A 21,577-nucleotide genomic window follows, 5' to 3' on the forward strand; every position below is an offset into this window, starting at 1 on the left:
AACTGATTAAAATATCTTAGATGAGGTCTATGCTGCTGGTGGGATATTTATGTAGTGTGTTCAATAAAACAAACAAAGTTAACAGAAATCATCTTTACTACAACCTTCAGAGACATCTCAGTTTGTGCAAAGCTTCGTCTCAGTGTTGTGCAGAGTTTTTGGGGAAGTGGGAGACATAGGATATAAAGTTTGAAAAGCAAAATGAAAACACAATAAAAAAAAGCAAGGAACCAAACTGGCATTTCTAAACAGTACAAATTTATACAAGAATGTAGAACTGTAAATTTAGCAGCACCAAGTCATACATCTGACTGCTACAAAAATAAAAATGGACATAGCTGAAAACAGTACAAAACAAAACATGGTGTTACCTGGCTTCTCTTTTGGAAACGTGTGATCATGCTGAAGGGCTATTCTCAACAACAATTTCCATCATAACAGGTTAAATAATGAAACCCATGTTAAACGTTCCCACAGTGATGTGAGACTGGTTTGATAACTTTTAATAATATTTTATAATTAACATCTTCAACAGAGAACTTGAAGGTATAAATGATTTCTTCAAAACTAACACTGTTCATTCCCACACATAATGTAACGCTGCATCCCATCCATCTTGCTGTGCTGTAGAATTGGTTCAGTCCAGCAATCCAAAATGTATCCAAGATGTCCGTCTAATCGGCAGTCAATCCTACCGTGCTCAGTCTCACAGAGAGGTCAGATGTGTCAGTAAGAAGAGCTGTGATTCACTCCTGTCTTTGAAAGTTTATGAGCCGTCAGTGTTGCAGATGGGGTGGTTGAGTCACAGACGGAAGGTTCGGGCTGTCGAACCGCCTCGTCCAGCTCGCTGATGAACTGTTTAAGGTCCTCCAGGCAACGTTCGCGGATCTCCCCGAGGTTCTCCCTTAGGGGAACTTGTAGCTGCTTCTCCAAGTTAGGGTCTTTAGCCACCAGCATCTTTACCACCATGCCAAATGTCTCGCAGTCCTGACGGTACACCTGAAGCGGACACGAATACAAGTTAAAAAACAAGCATAGAGACTTGATGTGAAAAAATAAAAACTAAATCACAAAAGACAAACAAATTTTACTCTCAGGAGACACATTTACATTCATTCGTATGTAGATTTAGGGCTGAAAAGTGTCAACTGGCAGAGGTCAAACCTTAAGAGAAAAACTTTTGAGGAGATTTAAAGTAGTTTCCTTCCTGCTCTACCTGGCGCCTAGGTGCAAATATTCCAGCGTCATTGAGCCTGAGCTGATCATTGTGGTGTTAACACACATCATGTAGTGTCAAAAGATAAACACTTCTCCTCTTGAGTTTAATAAGGGCCCTTTATGTAGGGCAGGGTAGCCCAAGTGGCAATAAAACTCTACTTTAGCGATGGCTCAGAGGCTTATAACAGGTGTTAGAGGGACAATGAGGAAGAGGTGCTGATATCTTGTTTGGGAGCTGCAATTTCACACCAAGCCTCAAATGTCTCATAAAACAATGGAAGGAGCCCACCGCTGCCACATAAAGTGCTTCGATTTGCAAAATACCAAAACAGACATTCGTTTCCAACTCATGATCTTTCACATGAGCTGACAATAAAATTCCGAAGGGGGAAAATATCAGTCACCTATGGTGATGATGGTAATGTTTTTTTTGTTTTTTACGTCAGTTTCCACTTTATCTTGACAAGTAAAAGCTCCAGACCTGTTGTGGATGGAGACATGTCCTGCACCTCGATCCTTGTTCTCTACAATATTTTTTACCCTCATGGTTTGAGTAGTGTGCATCAATGTACAAGACACTACAGCAACACATCCTGTAATTCAGGTGTAGGAGTTTGAAATCATTAAAAGGGAATAAAAATAACAACCTAAGAGAACACAAAAAAGCAGAGCTACAACTAAAGCTCATTGTCATTATCCATTAATTGGTCAATTATCTCAACTAACAGATTCATAATTTGGCCTTAAAAATATCAGATAATGGAGTCTGTTCAACACCAGATCCAAGAGCCAAAGGGTACATCTCCAAATGACTGGTTTTGCCAAACCAGCGGTCCAAAATCCAAACACAAAAAATATTCACACAAAGCTTTTTAAAAAAAACATGGGATTGTATGATCCTGAAAGATCCCACAAGCTTAGAAAGACATAAAATGCTTCCAAAAATATATAAATACATAAATAAAAATAAACATCACATTAGGCCATTTTCTAATTAGACATTATTGTAGAGAAACAGGGCATCATAGTGTCCAAGTCGACACTGACAGAACCCCAGGGACACTCAATTTCTCTAAGGGATGCTGCCCTCTCCTCTGTTTTTCTCCATCTTTCACATTTCCCTCTCTAGTCAGTCTTTCTGTGCCTAGTTTTGTCTTAGCCTTTATCTCTTCCCTGACTAAGTAGAAGCAAATTAATCCACCAATACTGCTACTCATTAAGTCGGGAGTCAAGCCTTCACTGTGAGAGTCGAGCATCGTGCCACAGACTGACAAGGGCACTTCCAATGACAAGGGTTGTGTGTGCTGATCTGTGTGTTTATACATGTGCCAGTGTATGTGTGTAAAATTAGGCCAGGCAAGGGTGAGTTTCAGTCATTCACCGGATACCAACAGTGGCTTCTGTGCTGCAGGGCGTTCGAACTCACTGGCTTATTTATAGCTTTTTCACAATGTTCCTAGAACAGAGAGCATGGTCGGTGTAGAGGAGAGATCACAAATAAAGATCTGCTGTCAAACAGAGTTAATGTACTTGTGACAACAGATGGCAACTTTCCAAAATCTGCAGTAAACAAAAATATTTCAGCTGTTAAAGCTACATAGTGTATCCGCAAATAGGGAAATCAGAAATTTAACGGTCGTTCTTTGGGACAGAAATATATTTCTGTATTGGAAATTATCCAATGCAGAATAAATGACTTCAATGTTTTCTTAGTTGCCTCCTTCCTGAAATATAGCCAACACTCAGAGTTTTCAGTTCTCCCTCTTAAGGTGACCTGAATCTAATAATAGGATAAATCAATTCACAGGAAACTTGAACATAAGGATACAAACAGTTTCAGGAAAGGGCGCTGACGTAGACTGAACACACCACCTCTGGGCGCTTCTATACATTTCCCATGTACAATCACTTATTAAGTGGGAGATGTTACAACAACAGTCAGACTAACAAATCTGTTCTAAAAGCAAACTCATGATAGCAACTTACTCTACTGTGCTGAATTTAGCAACAGTACATTGTCCTTTTAATCTTCTAATGCCCTACAGTCTCATTCAACAGTTGATAACTAATGACAGTATATTTATTTATCAGCTTCTTGGGAGGAAGTATCCAATCAAGTACACTGACAACAACTTATGCGAATACAGGGAAAGTTTCCTAGATAACAATGTGCTGAAAATGTACTTCCTGAATTCAAACACGCTTCCTGAAATCCCTCCCTTGTTATCCAATCAGGAAGGAAAGGACCAGTTCTCGACTTTGGGGTGGGGTCGGTCCAGAACTGCCTCTGAAAACTTCTTTAACGGCTATTTTCTATAGCCAGTTAAAACAGGGTTAGGAGTGAGCGTGTGGGCCTGCCTGGCTTCAGAAAAGAAGAGTGAAAGAGTTGGGGCCTCGGTCCAGTTCTGCCATCTTTGTACCCTAAAAAAAAGGGACTGAGGCTAGAACTGTGTGTCTTGTAGCCAGATATATTTAGATTCCTCAACAAATGAAATAAAACTCCTTTTGTATCATAGCTTGGACTGTGAGGGGTAAAACATAATACCCTTTATAACCTCTCATGCCTTGTCACTCACTATAACCAGTTAGTCTGTACTGCAGCCAAAGTCAACTTTGACAATGACAACGGGGTTCAGGTTGAATTTCAGCAGACCAATTTCACTTAGCTACACAAACACACACTGCGGCGCTGGTATAACGCTGCCCAGCACGATGTCTGGCCGATGATGGAAAGTTCAGCGTGTGATCTGTGAAAAGTGTAGAGACAGTTGGTGAGCTTTTTGAGGGGAGCTACTGGACTGGAGTGTGTTTGTGTCCCTGTGTGTAGAAGAGATGGCTAGACCAGATTGGGTGCAGAAAGCCAAACATCTGGCCGACACTTGTCAAGTGGCTAAATGCGAGGGCCGACTGCAACAGAAACACTGCTGCGACTTCGTAGGGCGCATGTGAAAGTGACTTTGTTGTTTTAGACCGAAAAAAGAAACTAACTTGGGGAGTGTTTAGCTGGGAGTTCTGGGCATGATGGGAAATGAATACCAGCCACCAGACAAGTGCTTATACATTTTCAACTCCCCTCTCTGGCAGGTAACCAACCATTATGTGGAAGCAATTCTCTCATGTTGTGATTGAAGGTTTTTAAGGGTTAAAGTGTTTACCACAAACAAGACAGACTTTAGATTGTTCTTTCCATTTCCATTCATTTTTCCTAGACTTGTACAGAGAATAAGGAAAAGACGGCGGGCAAAATTGTTTGATGTCATTACTAAACTTCTATTTCTGACCTCTCGTGTGTGACACAAACAGGGGCTGCCTTCACTTACAATCATGAGTAATCAAGCCAGCCTTTCATGACAGACAGAGGGAGGGCCGCCAAGTCACAAGCAACCTTCATGCAAGTGATCTGGATATCACAAAAGCCAAAGAAAGGGGACAAGAGGAGGGAAAAAAGCTAAATCTGAGAATCAGAAATCTTGGCAAAGAAGACCTGAAACTTCATATCCCTGGAATACACTGTTCCCTCTCATTTTTCATTTTAAGCTGTTACGCTCTTTCCAGACCTTAATTTCATGACTACATTTGAAGATTATAGCAGAAGAGAATGAGTTATACTGACAATGGAGAGACGACGTAATTGATAAGGCCATATTAAACTACCTAAAGGTTATTCTTGACACGGGTCTTTTAATCATTTTCCATGATTAGACGTATGAAATAGAACTTTTCATAATACTTGAAAATATGAAATAAAGCTTGCAAAGTCGAGTTCAAATGAACGTGACGAGACGCAGAAGGGGGAAAAAAAATGAGATATAAAACAGGCCAGAAGCTGCAGCATCAGCAATAGTGTTGCAACGGCCTATAGGCTCTGTGGCGCAGCTATATGAGAGAGCGCAGTGTGTGCTCCAGGGCAGAGCTGGCTCAGGTTTAATGGTCCCAGTAAAGCAGCAGTAGTGCTCACTGGTGCAGGAATGGCCTTCATTAGATAACTGAGCGGAGCTGGAACCCCGAGCCCGGGGTGGTTTCAGCTCTGTTAAGTAGCCGGCCTCCCAATTTATTGTACGCACAAACCAATGCCATGTCTAAGTTGTACTTGTGTTTCTGCCTTTGTTTATGTGCTCCCGCACCGCGTACATTTTCCTAGTGTTTCCAAACTCTGTGTGTGCAGTCCTGTGTGTGCGTGTGTATTTGTAAAGATGAGTCAAACAGTGCGGGAGAGTTGTGATGTTTGAGCCATGAGGGATATTAAGCTGGTGCAGGGTATAATGAGCAGTTGTTGCAGTTATGCCAGTCAGGTTGGGAGATTAACAAGAGCCACCAGGAAAATGCTGAAAAATCTGGCAACCGGCTACTTTGGCAGATAATTATCCATCACTTAAACACTGTTCTGAGACTGATATGTGACTGGCAATTGGTCAATTTTAGGATGTACCGACTGCTGTGACTGGTGGACAGGAAAGTTAATTTCCTGCCTTGTTAGGAACATAATAGGTGGCTGTTCCAGTAATGCCTATCCAGTAAAATAATCCATGTGTGAGTCAGAGTCGTCAAGGCCACCATAAGTATGGGATCATTTACCAAGGGTACAGTACGTGTCAAGCATGCACCAAGTTGACATTTATAGAAAAGTCTTACAAATTACTAACTTGTAATGAAAAGACTGTAAATGCAGTCATTTTCCAGAAGGGGCAACTGGGAGCTACTGACACAAAATGTTCATTTGTATGCATTGTCCTTTACAAATGCTACAGGAATACCAATAAAGAATTCTAGATATGGCATCTGTCCAAACCAGCCAAGTGAAAACAAATCTAAAAAAACAAGACCTGTTGGCTGAGGTACTAAAACTACCAACATGTGAAAAATGTATCCAACGGCCTTAAGTTGAGAGATTATAAATCACAGAAAGCTCATGAGTTTAAATAGCTGTGTTATTTTCACACTGACCTACTACTTGCTGGCACATTTTAAACTATATCCAGATAAAAACTCAGCTAAATGTAAGTTTTAAGATGTCAGAACTAGGAAAGTACCTTCTCTATCTCCTGAGCTTTGGCTGCGATGGCCAGAGCTCGTCGCTCTTGAAAGTTCTCCGCATTCGACGACTTATGGCTCTCCTCCACGATGGAAGCCACCAGCAGCTCCTCTTTTTCTCCTTCTGGAGGATGGCTGTCCTCCTAGAAAATGTAGGAGAGAAAGGGGTGAGTTGCTACTCTAAGGAAATCTTACTTACTTCTTTTTAAAAAGAAATGTATGGCAGATAACCACAGATGACTATAAAAGGCATTAATAAATGCTTTAAAAAGTGTACTACTACCACCACCACCACCAAGATGACACAATTCTAGCAATGCACGAAACAGAAAATCAGACCACAGAAAGAAATACTGTTTAATTTTGCTGTATATCTAAGCTTCATCCTTTTGGATTTTTCAATTAGATTCTACAGCTGAAAAGCCAGAGTATACTGTGTGGAAGTTGGGTGCCATGGATTTCTATTTACATCTACAAATAGTCAGAATTAGGGAGTCATAGGGGTTTAATGCACCAAGATAAGAGATGGGACATGCTGCATATCAGATGTGGATCTTCATAATTAACACCTTTCTTATTACTTAACAAGTTATGTGTACAGCTTAACACCATTATATTTTTTCAATGTAAGTTGTAGAAATTGACATTTCAGCTGTTTTTACATCTTGAGAATAGAAAATCTGGCTGGACAAGCCGTGATGAGCCATCTAATGGGAAGACTGGAAACTCTAGTACCCTTAAGTATTACTGTGAAAGCCAGAAGAAAGAGCAAAGGGGGAAAATGAGGCCAACTTGGATCAGCGCTCAATTTCTTTTGCTCATTTCCTGATACTATTAGAGTTTGAAGGCCAGGGAGCAGAACTGCCCAGCCATGACTAAAGTCCACTCATACATTCAGGGAAACAGGCCAGGGACTAAGTCATATTAAATCTCTAGATGACCGAGGAAAGTAATTAGAGGAGATGGTACATCACAACGCTGAGTGTGGTCTAAAATAAAAAGCACAACTCATAAAGCATCATCCAATTATTCTTCCTTCCCATTCCCTCCCTGAAGCTATGCATGGGAGAAGTCCAGTGTGTACGCTTGTGCAAAGATTGCATTTGTCAGACTTCAGCCTCGGTGAAAAAAAGAAAAAAAAAAAAAAACCCTGTCTGAGTCTTTCACTTCAACTTGCTGGGCACAGCCCAACCTGGAAAGGATATTGCACCATCAATACCAAGCTTGGCAGATATATTTTATGCAAACTGGGCTAAAATGAAATGTCATCAGTCGGGAGGTATGGGTAATCTCTTTTCAATGTAATACTAAAAATGAATTCAACACTAGTTTATTATACCTTTAGTATTTTTTCCTCTTTATTTTTCTGCTGCTAAAAAGCCTTTTTCGTCCAGTGAACCATGAACTGACCTTTAAAGTTAAGACTGCTGTAGATTCCTAATTACGTTTTTTTTTTTTTTAACAAATGATTTGGTGGTGTATTTCACATTGGGCTTATGTAAAACCTTTAGGGTCACACACCCTACTATGCTGATGTTTAGCAGGTATAATGTTTAACACATTCTCCATCTTAGTTTATTGTGTTAGCATGCCAATTGGCACTAAAAGCAAATGTCATTAGTGTTTGGTCCAAGTGAAATTGATGATGGCCTTGGAGGAAACATTAAGGGATTACCAAAGTTTTACAATTCATCCTGTGGGAAACATGAATCTCTGAACCAAATCATCAAAATCTTTTTTTGATGCATTGTCTGGGAACCATTAATAAATAACAGCAGACTGACTGAGCCACACCGCTAGCACAGCATTACAACAGGTTTAGAACTTGTGTGATCCTCTGATCTCATAGGTTGCGATGCCCTGTCCTCACCACCAGATCTCAGCAATTATCTTGATTGGTAAAATGTTATCATACTTTAATTGACAGGAACTCAACTTGTGTTAGGGACGAAACCTTCTAGTGACCTTTTCAGTTACAGGACATGCTTTCCCACCCACCATGGCTCATAGCCAGAAGCAGAGCTGCTCTTTAGGTCCTCTCTTTGGTCTTTTCTGTCTGGGATGGCTCCAGAAAGCCTGCGTGTGTGTTTGTTGAAGCCCCACAGCAGGCAGTGGCCGGGGCCATAAGTGCAAGCTTTACTGGGGGCACAGCACAGGCCTTTCATCTTGGCCAAGGTTACGGGTTTGTGCCCCCAGAACAGAAAAAAACAATGCACCACAGGCTAGATCAAACACAGCAAAAAGCAGCAGTGTGTGTGTGTGTGTGTGTGTGGAGGGGTGGGGCACTTAGTAAAACTTTCATCACAGCAGTTGATTGGGTGGTGGCGGGTGGTTCTTCCAAAAATGCACATAAGAAGAGAGAGGAAAGGACTGTTTGTGTTATAATTTCTGACATATAAAGCAATGAATGGGTTTGCAAAGATATTGAAGTGCCCACCATGCCAGTCAAAGGGACAATCCAGTAAAAATATAACAAATTGGCAACATACAAATGACCTCTGGCATGTTCAGAAAAAGATCTAAAGGGCTGCTAATGAGATGCAGAAGACTGGTTTAACATTAAAGCAGCATTTAAGAGATAGTCTTTATGGGTTATTTCAAAGTGAAGTTTTGCACATCATGAGAATCTTGTTTGTCTGTTTGTCTAAAATAAAACCAAGAGTAACTACTAAAGCAGTGTGGTGGGAAAAAAGGGGTTAAAGTTTACAGACTAGCCAGCAAAATGTGTGCCTTATTTTTATTCTTTTAAGCTTAAAAAAAAAAAAAAACAAAGCTTGTATTTTCCCACCAAAAACAATAGCCATAGAATCTGATAACACTTACAAGCATGCAGATAATGCACACTGTAGATGCTGCTTGTTTCATTTGTACTCCATGAAAGGGATTATTTTAAATTCCCTAATTCAAAGGCTCAATGCAACCCTGCTCTGCTGGGTGTCAATTATTCAAATTTATACGAAGTTCAACAAATTATTTAACAATTTAATAGATTTTTAAAAAAAAAAAGGTAGCTTAAAATCACATGATTTCTCTACCATCACATCACCAGTCTATATGATGTGAATGTGGCACAAGACAGGGGTCACAGGAGAAGCTTTGATGACCTATGAACCCAAGTTATACATCAATTTCTCACGAGCACAAGACCACTGACCTACAACATCTGTTAGGACAGTCACAGGCCCCAAACACAGTCAGTCATACTCTTCGGCAGAGAAAGGAAATGATTGTTCATTGTAAAAGGTCTAAACACATCCCAATGAGTTCCACAGGGACTTCTCCTGGCTTTGCAGCTAAGATCCTATGATAAAAGCTATGACTTGGGCTACTGAGTTAGCCTCTTCACTTCTGGGTGGCCACAGCCAGACACATTTCGCCTAATCACATCTGATTGTATTTACACTCCTCTGCGTAGTTGGAGATGGATGATATCAGCAAAACAGGCTATTATTTGCAAAACAGGCAGGAGAGATTTACATTCAATACTCAAAACAGTTAAAACTTTTTTTTTCTCTTTTTTTAAAAACAAGAGCACTTTAAGGAAGGATGGCTCGTACTTTCTTCGACACTTGAGCCCTTTTCCCTACACCATTATAAGTTCTTGTGATTGAAGTCTGCTTACAACACAGGTAAACAAAGCACAGGCCTGATGGCTTTCATGCTCTGCGTGAGGGCCACTTTAAAACCCATTAACATACTTCAATGGGACTAAACACTTATTAGAAGGATAGAATTTAAGAAGTTCCAGATGCATCCTGCTGTAAAGTGACAAAGGCGGAGTCGACAATATACGATACATTGTACATCTAAGACTGAATGTTACAGAACTTTAATACAAAACGCTTATGTTTATGAAAAGAAGCAACGGCTTACGTTTTGTTCTTGTTTGTAGAAGTAAACTTCAAATAAAATGTGAGCACAAAAAAACTCATCTAGTTGAGCTCACCTTGTTTGAGGTTGCGCTGTGTGGGGAGCCTTCTCTTGACAGACCAGGGATTTTGTCTGAAGAAATAAGAAAGGGGGGGAAAAAGTTTGACAGTGAGACTTGAGTGATGGGCAAAATAACATGATTTGGAAAAAGAAAATGATAAACTAGAGAAGGAGAAAAACAGCAGAAAGCAGAAATTAAAATTGGGGGGGGGGAAGACAATTTGTATGTCTGGAAAGTTGGTAAGTATGTGTTTATGGTAATCAGGGCACAGTAAAAGGTGTTGATGTTTGGTTCCAGGATCCAGGCAGGTACCTAGGCTAGAACATCTGGAACAATCAAGAAACAGATGGTTCACGATTGTGCTCCGAAGTCCAGTGGGTGGATTCACTGCAACGTACATTTCTCTCTTGTACATTCCCACTCATCAATTGGACACCGCCTCCTCCCTTCACTTTCCATTTGTTCTACCACCAAGCATCCGAGGCTTTAGAGCCGACCGACCGACCGAGTCCGCCAGCAAACATGAACTCTGAGGACCTCGCTATGAAACAAAAACAGTCCGATATTGAAGCTTTAGCTTCAGGAATATCCATCAGACATCCTATACCCTTACCCTGTTCATCCACACACGACCTGGTGGCATTTTTATGAGACCTGATAAAGTGGCAGACAGAGAGGGGAGGACGGCTGGCTGCTGGACACATTAGAAACGCTCTCTGTCTCTCTCAGGTTACCCAGGCTGGGAGTAGGTTAAGTTTAACGATTGTAACCTTTGTATATTTCCGAAACAAATCCTCTGCTTGTCATCTTATTTTGCTTTCAATAATCTGTATTGAAATATAAAAAATAAAAAAAACTCAATTGAAAGAAATGGTACAAGGAGCAGTGCTTAAATTTTACATTTAAAAAGTAGAAAACCACTGCCGAACCGCATTTGATACAACTTATCTGTCCTGTCTACACCAACTATACTGAACTGTACTTACCGGCCATCTTGATCTGAGAATAAGTCTCTTCATACCCTGCAGAAAGACCAAACCGTAAGGTCACTGGCTGTGTAATAACTAGGCCTTCTTATCTTACAGCAATCTGGCAAACACACTCACTGCCCTGATGCTTCACCAAAAGTATGATTAAAGATGTTATGTTCTGCTTTCAAGAGGTTCCAATCATGCATTTTAAACGTTTTATATAGCAATATTATTTAGCATGATAACCACTTGCCATTCTAAGGTCCACTTTATGTAAAAAAGGAGAGATAGCCAGCACCAAAGATGGTAGCAGACCTAAATAACACGGTGCTACTTGTGGAAACTTGGAGCTTGGGAGGTTGAGATCTACAAACAACATGCAGTAAACAAAGAGATACTTTAGCACTTTTTACAGTCCACTTTATTCAGGATTTATCGGTAGAATGCTTGGAAATTAGTTTTGTAAACCCGCACATTACATGTCCAGTGTCCGATACCTATTAATGTTTTTTACTGATCTTACTAACAGGCATTCAAATAGCTAGTTAGCAATTTAGCTATGTTGAAAGACCTGCATCCAAGTACATAGACACAGTTTTGATAAAGACTATTTCTACGTGTAATCTTATTCGAAATAGTTATTTAAATATTAAAAAGTAGTTTTTATTCAGTGTGATGCACACAGAATCACATCTGAATTGAGAATTCTTTGGGACAACCTACGTGTATCTTTCTTATTTGGTAGTAGGAACCATAGAAAGTGCTAACGTACCTCCACAACAGACAGTAAAACATATGTATTCATTACAGAAAAGTCACCACAAGTTACTAACTTAGAAACAAAATTCATGATGCAACTTACAGTACCTGACACCTAGGTGACAGGATTTTAGTCATGATGCAACTTGCAGTACCTGAGACCTAGGTGACAGGATTTTAAAGAAAAAAAAAAAAAAAACTTGTGGTTGCAATTCTTTAGGGTTTATTATTCTGATTGTATGTATTTATTGTATATGTGTCATATTCTGTAGGTATATTCTCCAGGCCTTTAATTATGTCCTCCATCCTCCATCCTTGCATCCTTCTCCTGACTTAGAGGCATCCTTCTTGGAGCAGAGAGCCACAACATTTCCCTCCAACTTTTTTTTTTCTGACGTGACAAGGATGCAAGGAGACGTGTGAGGAACAATAAATCAGACTATTGTCACCCAAGTACAAGCTTGTTCACATGGCTCAATGTACAGACCCAAAATGTCATGTCCACTGGTTTGAGGAAAGAGCGCCCCCCAGAGGTGCTCAGAAACACCTGCGAGACCCTCTGGACCGTCCACACCTGAAAAGCCAGTCAGCCAGATTATCAGACAGTAAGGTAATAGAGGAAAATGAAGAGGTCTTAACAGTCATCTTGGGGGGCGATTGTCTTAAACTGAGGCCTAACTGATCTTTTTTTCAAATAGCCTTGTTAATTTTTGTGCTGCCTTTCAACTGATGATTCATTCACTGAGTGCATGTCCTTATCATGAATTATAGGCAATGAATGAGTCTTGACTAAAATTGCTATAATATATATTATATTATATTATAGTATATATATATAAACTTTGGTAGTATTGCCAGTTGTATATGAGCAGGTTCTATCAGCCTATACTGCAATATAATCAACCTGGACATTTGAGGAGGTGCCAACTCCAACTCCAAATCTTAGTATTCATAGTATTCAATTCCACCTGTGCCTGGATGGACACAAAGCGGTTTTAAAAAGAGCTCCACGCTGCATCAGGGGGAGGGGAAACTCCAAGTTCTACATACTCTTGCCTTGCTGTGAGGGAAATGGCAGGTTCTTGGCTCTGTCTGGTGAGTAGCCTCTGCTGCTGACGCTGGAGCCGGAGCGACTGTGGGGGGAGCGGGCCACCTCGCGGCGCACAGGAGAGCGCTCTCTAAGTGGAGGGAACGGAGCCGCCTTTCTCCTGTAGTGGTCTCTGTCCTCCCTGGAAGACCAAAGGAGAATGTGTGGGCTGTCAAGGTTGTAATAGTCCAAACGTGGATAACAACTTAGCTTCTCTCCCTCATCTGACAAAACTATCTTGTTTCAGAAAATCTGAAACACAAGTACTTCTCCCTTTTCCTTTTTTTGTGCCAATATGGCACAATGCTGCCATCTAGCATTAAGAGGGTCACTGTACAGAACAAACACACAACTGTGAATACTTGATGTAAAAACTCACAGTGATACTCCATAATAATAATTTGAGATGTGGCGCATGAGAGAGGGAAGACAAAAAAACAAGAAGACTAAACAGGGAAAATTGAAAAGATGGAGAATTAAACAGAAAACAATGAAATTATTACACAAAAACAGAATCAAAACTGCACCGCCCATCTTAAATGTGTAATTAAATCCGTTAAACTCAAGGTGTGTGTGTGTGTGTGTGTGTGTCTCTGTTTCCCCTCTCATGTAGGCTTAGAAAAAGAATGCATCAGTGAGGCCTAAACATATGGACATTATTGTTCTAGTCAAACACACTAATTACACTCTTCCTGATGGCTGCACTGAATAAGTTGTACACACTTGAATATGGCACATGAATGCCCTATGCAATGATGAAGTATGCATTCACTCGTACCCTCTGTCCAGGTTGAGGATGGCTTGCACTAGTGAATCCTCCCCGCTCTCTGGGAGTGATCTGGCCGCTGGGTAGATTCCCTGGCTTCGCACACTATGAGGAGGCGGTGCACGAGCGCTGAGGGGAGTGAAAACACACAAATGAATGTTCTATTGCAGGTACATACTGTACAACATGGGAACAAGCACCATTTGGTCCATTTGTATTTAACTTTATTCAAACTATCTTAAAATACCTGCTCTGCCAGGATTAGGTATTCAGGGTATGGGTTGCCTCAATCTTATTAAATAGGAAAATAAGCAGTATGACTTGTGAATTGTGCACATTCTTGTCTACACTTTACAGACATTTTACCACACCCTTTACCCCCTGTACCTTCTGGCACACAGTATATCTGTGCCCTTTTTCCTAACTCCACACCACCTCCCAACTGACCTCTTCCACCCATGCCAAACACACCAATCGGCAGGCCTGAACTGACCTGGGTGGCCTTTCACAACTCAAAATATTAGTTTGGAGTAAAAGCCTTGCTTCCCTGTCTGTCATGAATTTAGTCACTATCATTTGTATGACATAATTTCAGTGCAGTGTTAAGATTTCCCCCTCTGTTGAAGAGATTTAGGTTTTCACATTAAATTGAACAACAAAGACAGCAGAGCATCTAACGTCATGCTAAATTGTTACATCTTAGTTCACCTCTTTGTTGTTTTATCCAGCTAAGTGAACTTAAATCAACCGTCAAATATTAACTCAATACATCATTCATTTTGGCACCAACAAACAGTGCAGGTGCGACCTAAAAACCTAATAAATGTGTTCCCACCATGCAAATGCACCACTTTTAGAGTTTTACTATACTCCAGCACACCTATATTTAAATAAAACCATATGCAATATTTTATGAAATATGTAATTTTAACTTTCAAAGACATTAGAATGTAAAAAATGAAGCCGTTCTACAAAAACATGGAAGACAAATCACATGAAATTGTAAAAAAGGGCAACATCCACATTGAGGGAAAAACCCCTTAGTTTAGCTAAGGCTTTTTTCCACCAGTTGTCGGCAGTTTTCCCCGTTAATATATGTAACAATATGTTCTAATATTTATATAACACTGTATAATAAAGTATAAAGCTGTCATTCTTAGATGGCCACCATTAAAACCAAGTCAAATAATGACTGCATTTGTTAAATGTCACATGTGGTCAGATTGCTTTGGCTTTGGCCATTAACAAACTAAAAAATACATTAACCAAAACGACTGAGAGGGACCAGAGCGAAGGATTTTGAGTGAATATTATAAATCTGTCAAGCAAAATCTGTAGGCTTAATTTTTGCTACCAAATCTGCAGCTTGTTGCGCTAAGAGCTGTAGTTAAACTGAAGAGTCGTCCAAGCTATAAAAGTGTGGAGTGAGGTGAGCTCTGTGACCGCAAAAAATGTGAACAGGGTGAGACAGGCCAATGTGGGTCAGAACAGACCATGATTTATGATTGCTGCTATGTAAACTAACATCTCAAACAGGTACTGAAAACGGGGGCCTACTCCTGCAGAAATCCCTCCCACTGGCCTGACCAGAGGAATTAAACACAGAGGACTTGTTCACAAAACAAGCGCATGGAAGAAGACTGCCCCCTACTGTCCATAATGATAACATCCAATCGGACAAAACAAACAGAAGCACCTTACCCAAACTCCAAAGGCCGCCCTGTGTGTGGTTCTTCCCTGGGTACTCTGTAAGGATAGTCCTCCTACGCAACAAATTGCAAAAAGGATAAAATCCATTAAAGTGAACTTTTCTGGCATTTTTTCTTCATAAAATTTGACTGTCTTAAAATAAAGATGTTAAACCTAAAGATAAATCCATGTACAAAAAACTACCGCAATAATAGGACAATGGCAACAAAACCCCCCAAAATGGAAAGTTAAAGTCTAAGAAGCAAGAAATTCATATGTCTACCATAATAAATGTTTAAAGTGTAGCACACACTGTGTGGTTTGAAACTCTTTAAACTTGAATGTTCAACAGCTGGTTATGAGCGTGCATATCAAACCAACAGTATTAACATAATATGCAGATGTAATGCCGGCAGCTGTGCAAAATGGCCTATGTGTACAGACATCTTATTCACTTGCCTTAAGCTTTCTTAATAAATCAAAACGGAGTATAATGATATGTACGGCCAGTCAAAATACTTATGTATATTAGGTAGATTAGAAAGAATTTGCATTTGGATGTGCTTTTATCGCTTTCATTTCATTCTCATTTTGTTTGTTAGACGAGGAGTTTATTTTCTGTTTGTGGCTTTCTCTTCAGAGTTGAGGCAGTCTTTGGAAGTTCCCAATCAATTTTTGATCGATCTCCTCTTCACAAATGTTTACCCTCTATACATTTTATGTAATTCTTGTTTCCCATATGTACACAATAAACTCTACAACAATGTTTTGTACGATATTTATGCCCTCACCCTCCTTGAAGGTGGGCCAGCTCTGCGTTCAGCAGGGAAATGAAGGCTATCACCGTGGTAGCCCCTTTGATCTTCATGGTAACTTCGTGGGCCTCCTCCATTTGGGAAAAAGCGCGGACCTCCTTCATATTCGTACCCACCGCGGTTGTAGTCGTCCTCTGGCCTGCCGAAAGGACCCCTCCTCTCCACTGCTCCAGCTGCCCGTGGATACGGACCCTAACAGGATGGATACATTTCATGATTTTTATTTTGTTCATTTCTGCTTAAATAGGCCTGTCTGCTGAAACGTCTCATGGCAACATATTGGCTAAAGACGACTTCACCTGATGTAGAAATAAATGTCTAAAGTAGAAGCAATATCGTTTACATATGGAGATAACTTCTGACGGAGAACACGGGCCCTACCCTTTACACTGTTTAATAGATCACTGTAAAAAAACAGAAATATGAAAAATAAATTACTATTCTAGCGGTTTAACATATTTTGGCCCTTCTTCACCAAATGATAAATACTGGCAGCCTAGAAAAAAAACAAATAAGCCCTCCTATTTGTGTTTGTAGGAGTATAGTTTTGAATGTGATACAACAAGGTGAAAGAAACAGACAGTGAAGTCACTTTGTACACACTCACCGGTCTCTCTGGTAAAAAGCGTTCATCATACACCTCTCGTATACTCCTGTCTCTCCTGTACGTCACTGCAGAAGAGAGGTAAAGAGTTAAAGATACTGTACGCGCTGTACATGTAATCATGCGAGGGCGGCTCCACAAAATAAATCATGAAAACGAGATTCTGTATTCATCGGCAGTGTCTTTTTTCGAGTTTAGACTGCAACACAGTGGTCGCTCTTGCAAAAGTACAAAATATTGCCCAAATTCTTGAGAGATTTTGTGACATGAAGTGGAGCAGTAGTGGCATTTCTCTTGTTTGCCATTAAATGAGTGTACTGCAAAGAAAAGTGCCAGTCGCCAACTTACTTTTGAATTCAAGGACCTCTGTGAATCGGGGTGATATTGAGAAAGTAAGATCTTCCAACACAATCTGTAAAAAAAAGAACGATGAAAAACAGTGTTAAGGCTTCACACACCCTTATAACCAAGCCCATCAAAGAAATAAAAACCAGACGTATCTTTTCTCAGTCATGTGCAACATAAAAAGAGCTCTATTTAAGTGCAGTAGAGTATGAAATAAGATAAGCCAGGAAACACTGCTTGACCATGACAGATATGATCCAACAGCTGAGCCGGCTGAGGTTTCTCTCTGCAGAACAGACCACTGAACAAGCAAAAACCATACCCAACACAGCACTAGCGCCATAGCACTAAACCTATAACTCAAAAACCATTCCAACATTTATCCCGACGGTGTATTTCACTACTAAACCCTGAATCCAGACTCATGTAAAACGGACAGCTAGCGTTGCTAATTAGCGAGCCTCCATATATGCTGCAAACACCCGCACGTTTTATCTTTTTATCCGAGGGGCAAAACTAACCAATCGATACTGACACACCAAAACAACCAGCGCACGTTTAAGGCGTCGTGTGCCATCGTACATGTGCACTCGTGTTTAAACAACCCGGAGTAAATGTCATTTATTCCACGTGAATGAGCACAACAACCTCACCTTCCTCTCCCGTCCCGTTAGCCTAGCCTCCTGTTAGCCGCACACACATCGGCTGCTTTATTGGACGAGGGTCGCTCCCACGTCATCCATTTGCGACCTACAGACGTCTGTTTTGTTCGCCCACTGCTTGCAGATACGCACAAGTAACAAATAACAAGCACATTTCGACAACTTTCGCCGTTATCCAAACGACGGGGACTGTCTGGGTGGGTGTTTTTTGGTTCACGTGAGTCACTCGGCCGCTTGGAAGTAACTTTAAAACGTAACGTTACGTGAATTCGCTAGTTTGAGTGCGTAAGTAGCCTGTCGTGCGTTAGACGATAAGTCGTATTGTTTTTATTTACAGTGTTTCACATGCGTCCAGTATGAGCGGGGGGTTGGCACCAAGCAAGAGCACTGTGTATGTGTCCAACCTGCCTTTCTCTCTCACCAACAACGACCTGCACAAGGTGGGTTAGTCCCTGCACTTCTTCTCCTTCGGTTTACTGGCGGGCTACACCTGCACTTGTTGTGTTCAGTGTTGTTGTTGTTATTTACTCTATGGTCTACGAATCCAAGCACCTTCGTTACAAAGTGCCCTGTCTGTGTCTCGTTTCAGCTATTCACCAAATATGGAAAAGTTGTAAAGTAAGTGTCATGTTTGTGTGTAAACAAAACAAAGTGGTCCAGGAACACATGACCCACACAACCAATCAGTTCAAGGCTCTGAATGCATACAATATGTATTAATAACTGCTATGTTTGTTTCAGGGTTACGATCGTGAAGGACAAAGACACCCGCCAGAGTAAAGGGGTGGCTTTTGTTCTCTTCCTGGACAGAGAATCAGCTCATAACTGTGCAAGAGCGGTGAACAACAAACAGGTGAGTGTGTTTCCATGTGCTGTATGTCACCGTGTCCTGTTCAGTGATGTTTCTTTAATGGATATTCACTGGTCACTTAAATTACAAATGTGTTTGTGTTCCAGTTGTTTGGGAGAACAGTGAAGGCGAGCATTGCCGTGGACAACGGGCGAGCAACTGAGTTTATAAGGAGACGAAACTACACAGACAAGTCGAAATGTTACGAATGCGGGGTCAGTGCATATTAACGTTATTATTGTCCTGTGAGATTGTCAAATTTGATTCAGTTGCAAGTGTAATCTTTTTTTTCTTCTGTCCCTTTGAATGTCGTCACATCACAGGATACGGGTCATCTGAGCTATGCATGCCCCAAAAACATTCTGGGGGAGAGGGAACCTCCGAAGAAGAAAGAAAAGAAAAAGAAGAAAATGGCTCAACAACCTGAACAAGTGTAAGTATTTAATAGCTGACATTGTGAGATATGAATTGTGTCATTTTTGTAAGCCTTCATTTTTTTTTCTCTTTCTCTTATAGTGAAGAAGAAGAGGAAAGTGAAGAAGAAGGAGAGGACCCAACTTTAGATAGTCTGAGCCAAGCCATAGCTTTTCAGGTAAGTGTGCAGATATAGAAAACTTAACAGTGTATTCAAGATCTTGTTCACTAATTATATTAGGGAAGATTTGTACCCATTTGTGTGTCCTTGTGATCTCAATATTATCTGCTACATCTCTACTAAAAATGAAATGCTTAAACTTCCTTTAAAAAGAAGTGAACAAGGACATTTTATCATTTTATGAATAAGTAAGGCTATGGGAAATGGAAAAACGTCTTGCATTTAAAACATTTTATTATTTTTCTCTCTCATGTCCCTCCAGCAAGCTCGTATGGAGGAAGAGGAGACACAGAGGAAGCAGGTGCTTTTGTCTCAAGAGGAAGGCGCTCACGCTTCAACATCCGCGGACTCTAAGAAACCAAGGATCAAAAAGAGCGCATACTTCAGTGACGAGGAGGAGCTCAGTGACTAATAACAGAGTTAGGACGTCGCCAAAAAAGTTATTGTCAAATATTGCTTTGTAAGTTATGTTGTATAATAGTGGGGTTGTTAAAAACATGCTTCCATTTACACTGATGAAATTTGATTTTTTTCCCTTCTTGTACATAGCACTGAGACCTTTTTTATGTTTCTAGAAATAAATTGTTATTAGGGTGATGTGTTTTTCAATTGCAGTCAATAAAACCATGTTTCTTAATGATTAACCAAATTAAGTGTTGGGTTTTCCAGTGTTAACACAGAAAAGGTTATTAACTTTGGTTAGTCAGTTGAAGTAAATGGAAATAGGAAAGTTAACATAGCTAATGCCGAACATATCTAGTTTTATTCAATTTACTTTATCAATAATTTCAATTAAAGTGGTAAAACACAAGATGAAATAATGAAATTAGCTATTCATTTGAAATGTAACATAAAACAAAGGGCTTTGCCTCTTTTCTACTTGATACACTTCCAATAAAGATTAAACGATCATCAAAACTGGGATGAACCATTCTGAACCACGTTCAGTAACCTGCACTGTAATGTGAATCCTAATTATTGCAACAGCTGTAATGCAGCGGTTGGGATTTCCCTGCGGTGAAAAAATCCCATCGTCGGGAGATGATGGAGAATAAAGCTGGTGGTCCTGGATAATGAAGAGGTTTGGGGACAGCCCCCCATCATTCGTAAACAAGTATGTTAAATACGGTACGATTGTTCGCTTGGAGATGTGTGGGTTTTTTTTTTTTTTTTAAATGCTCGCTTGCGTCAGAAGCACGCAAATAAAAGTAGGGATTCCCCGATGTTATATGCGCCTGTGATCTGAACTGCTGCGGCATTTTCTGCAGTCTGCGGAGTCCGATAGAAGAAGCAGGGACATGAGAGGATTCCCAGCACAGATGAGCGGGAGCCTACTTGCGTTCACGTGCTGTCGGAAACTTAAAAACGCTGTATGGAGAATTACAAGGAGATTGCATGAAGAGATAACTGCTGCAAAAAAAGAGACATTTATCTTTGATACGACGACTGATTGTACAAGGATACATTAATTACACGTGTAATCATTATATGTAATGTAACTGCACGTCATTATTCCTAATTTACGCTTTTACATTTTAAGCTTTATGTATGCCAAGTCATGGGCATAAGCTGCTTTGTATGTGTGTCAAAGTGACTCAAACATGTGCCAATGACATTTAAATAAAACACAATATGATATGGTGTTTGTAACAGTATCTTTCCCCAATTGAAGGCGAGCAAATATATGAAATAGTGTGTGATTAGAATGAAATACAGCTATATGTGCGCAGGTTGTGAAGGACGACGTGCGGACGGGTCACGTTTATTACAATAAACCAAACATTGTGAATATTTAACAACCTAAGCACTGAGAGCTACCAGTTTACCAGCGGGCACTTGAACGCGGCATTAATTCATCAAGAGGAATGTCAGCCTGGGAAGTAAACCAGCCTCTGATTGGCCACGGCGAGTCACGTGAACAGTTCCCAAGCGGAGTTTCCACGACAGCTGGAAGCCGAGCGGCACGGGCGCATCGCTTCTTTGCTAAAATTATCGGAAATAACGCGACTTCTGCTCGTCTCAGCACCTCCAGATAAACCCTGGTCTGGCATGGGCGACAAGAGGAGTCCCACAAGGTAACCACCGAGTCTCAGCGGCCGAGGTATTCAAGCTAGGAGAGAGGGGGAGCGGACATCGACGAGCGCACGGAGAGAGAAAAAAAATGGGTTTCCTCTACGGTCTCTCTCTCTCTCTCTCTCTCTCTCTCTCTCTCTCTCTCTCTGCGTGTGTGTGTTGTGTGTGTGTGTGTGTGCGC

The 21,577-nt window shown here is 40.6% G+C and overlaps 3 protein-coding genes across 10 annotated transcripts in view; 2 read left to right on the forward strand and 1 right to left on the reverse strand.

Annotated features, from left to right (window-relative positions):
* Positions 1 to 78: 78 nt before the first annotated feature.
* On the reverse strand, positions 79 to 17,963 carry pphln1 (periphilin 1). 6 transcript variants are annotated; one of them, XM_035672707.1, is made up of 12 exons: positions 17,870 to 17,963; positions 17,220 to 17,283; positions 16,875 to 16,939; positions 16,244 to 16,459; positions 15,465 to 15,526; positions 13,776 to 13,892; positions 12,967 to 13,139; positions 12,398 to 12,484; positions 11,167 to 11,202; positions 10,196 to 10,251; positions 6,249 to 6,392; positions 79 to 999 (listed from the first exon to the last, which is right to left on the reverse strand). In XM_035672707.1, coding segments are annotated over exons 2-12 (1,230 nt in total). In that variant the 5' UTR covers positions 17,221 to 17,283; positions 17,870 to 17,963; the 3' UTR covers positions 79 to 726. The 6 variants fall into 6 exon arrangements, with proteins under 6 accessions (XP_035528600.1, XP_035528591.1, XP_035528615.1 ...); XM_035672698.1 differs by having other exon boundaries at positions 12,961 to 13,139; XM_035672722.1 differs by lacking the exon at positions 11,167 to 11,202.
* On the forward strand, positions 17,940 to 19,972 carry zcrb1 (zinc finger CCHC-type and RNA binding motif 1). 3 transcript variants are annotated; one of them, XM_035672749.1, is made up of 8 exons: positions 17,940 to 18,095; positions 18,216 to 18,318; positions 18,468 to 18,496; positions 18,620 to 18,731; positions 18,836 to 18,943; positions 19,052 to 19,161; positions 19,245 to 19,320; positions 19,586 to 19,972. In XM_035672749.1, exons 2-8 carry the CDS (start codon positions 18,235 to 18,237, stop codon positions 19,733 to 19,735), a joined length of 669 nt encoding a protein of 222 aa, XP_035528642.1. In that variant the 5' UTR covers positions 17,940 to 18,095; positions 18,216 to 18,234; the 3' UTR covers positions 19,736 to 19,972. The 3 variants fall into 3 exon arrangements, with proteins under 3 accessions (XP_035528642.1, XP_035528658.1, XP_035528650.1); XM_035672765.1 differs by having other exon boundaries at positions 17,942 to 18,075; XM_035672757.1 differs by having other exon boundaries at positions 17,959 to 18,318.
* A 1,262-nt stretch (positions 19,973 to 21,234) lies between these two features.
* yaf2 (YY1 associated factor 2) overlaps positions 21,235 to 21,577 on the forward strand; it is a 14,851-nt gene continuing 14,508 nt past the window's right edge. Inside the window, exon 1 of the mRNA XM_035676537.1 lies at positions 21,235 to 21,398. Coding sequence (XP_035532430.1) covers positions 21,373 to 21,398 — 26 coding nt within the window. The 5' untranslated portion in view covers positions 21,235 to 21,372. The remainder of the gene's footprint in view (positions 21,399 to 21,577) is intronic.

The sequence above is a fragment of the Morone saxatilis genome, unplaced genomic scaffold, assembly GCF_004916995.1.
Source record: "Morone saxatilis isolate NCDOM2014 unplaced genomic scaffold, NCSU_SB_2.0 Contig10, whole genome shotgun sequence".
Lineage (NCBI taxonomy): Eukaryota > Metazoa > Chordata > Actinopteri > Moronidae > Morone > Morone saxatilis.

Excerpts from the sequence above, each read along its gene's own strand:
- pphln1 (XM_035672698.1), bottom strand. Across the intron at positions 15,527-16,243 it reads CTGGCCCACCTTCAAGGAGG|GAGGACTATCCTTACAGAGT; the intron begins GTGAGGGCATAA and ends TTTGTTGCGTAG. Across the intron at positions 1,000-6,248 it reads AAGCTCAGGAGATAGAGAAG|GTGTACCGTCAGGACTGCGA; the intron begins GTACTTTCCTAG and ends TGTCCGCTTCAG.
- zcrb1 (XM_035672749.1), top strand. The coding sequence starts at position 18,235 with ATGAGCGGGGGGTTGGCACCAAGCAAGAGCACTGTGTATGTGTCCAAC. Across the intron at positions 18,319-18,467 it reads CCAACAACGACCTGCACAAG|CTATTCACCAAATATGGAAA; the intron begins GTGGGTTAGTCC and ends GTCTCGTTTCAG. Across the intron at positions 18,732-18,835 it reads GAGCGGTGAACAACAAACAG|TTGTTTGGGAGAACAGTGAA; the intron begins GTGAGTGTGTTT and ends TTTGTGTTCCAG.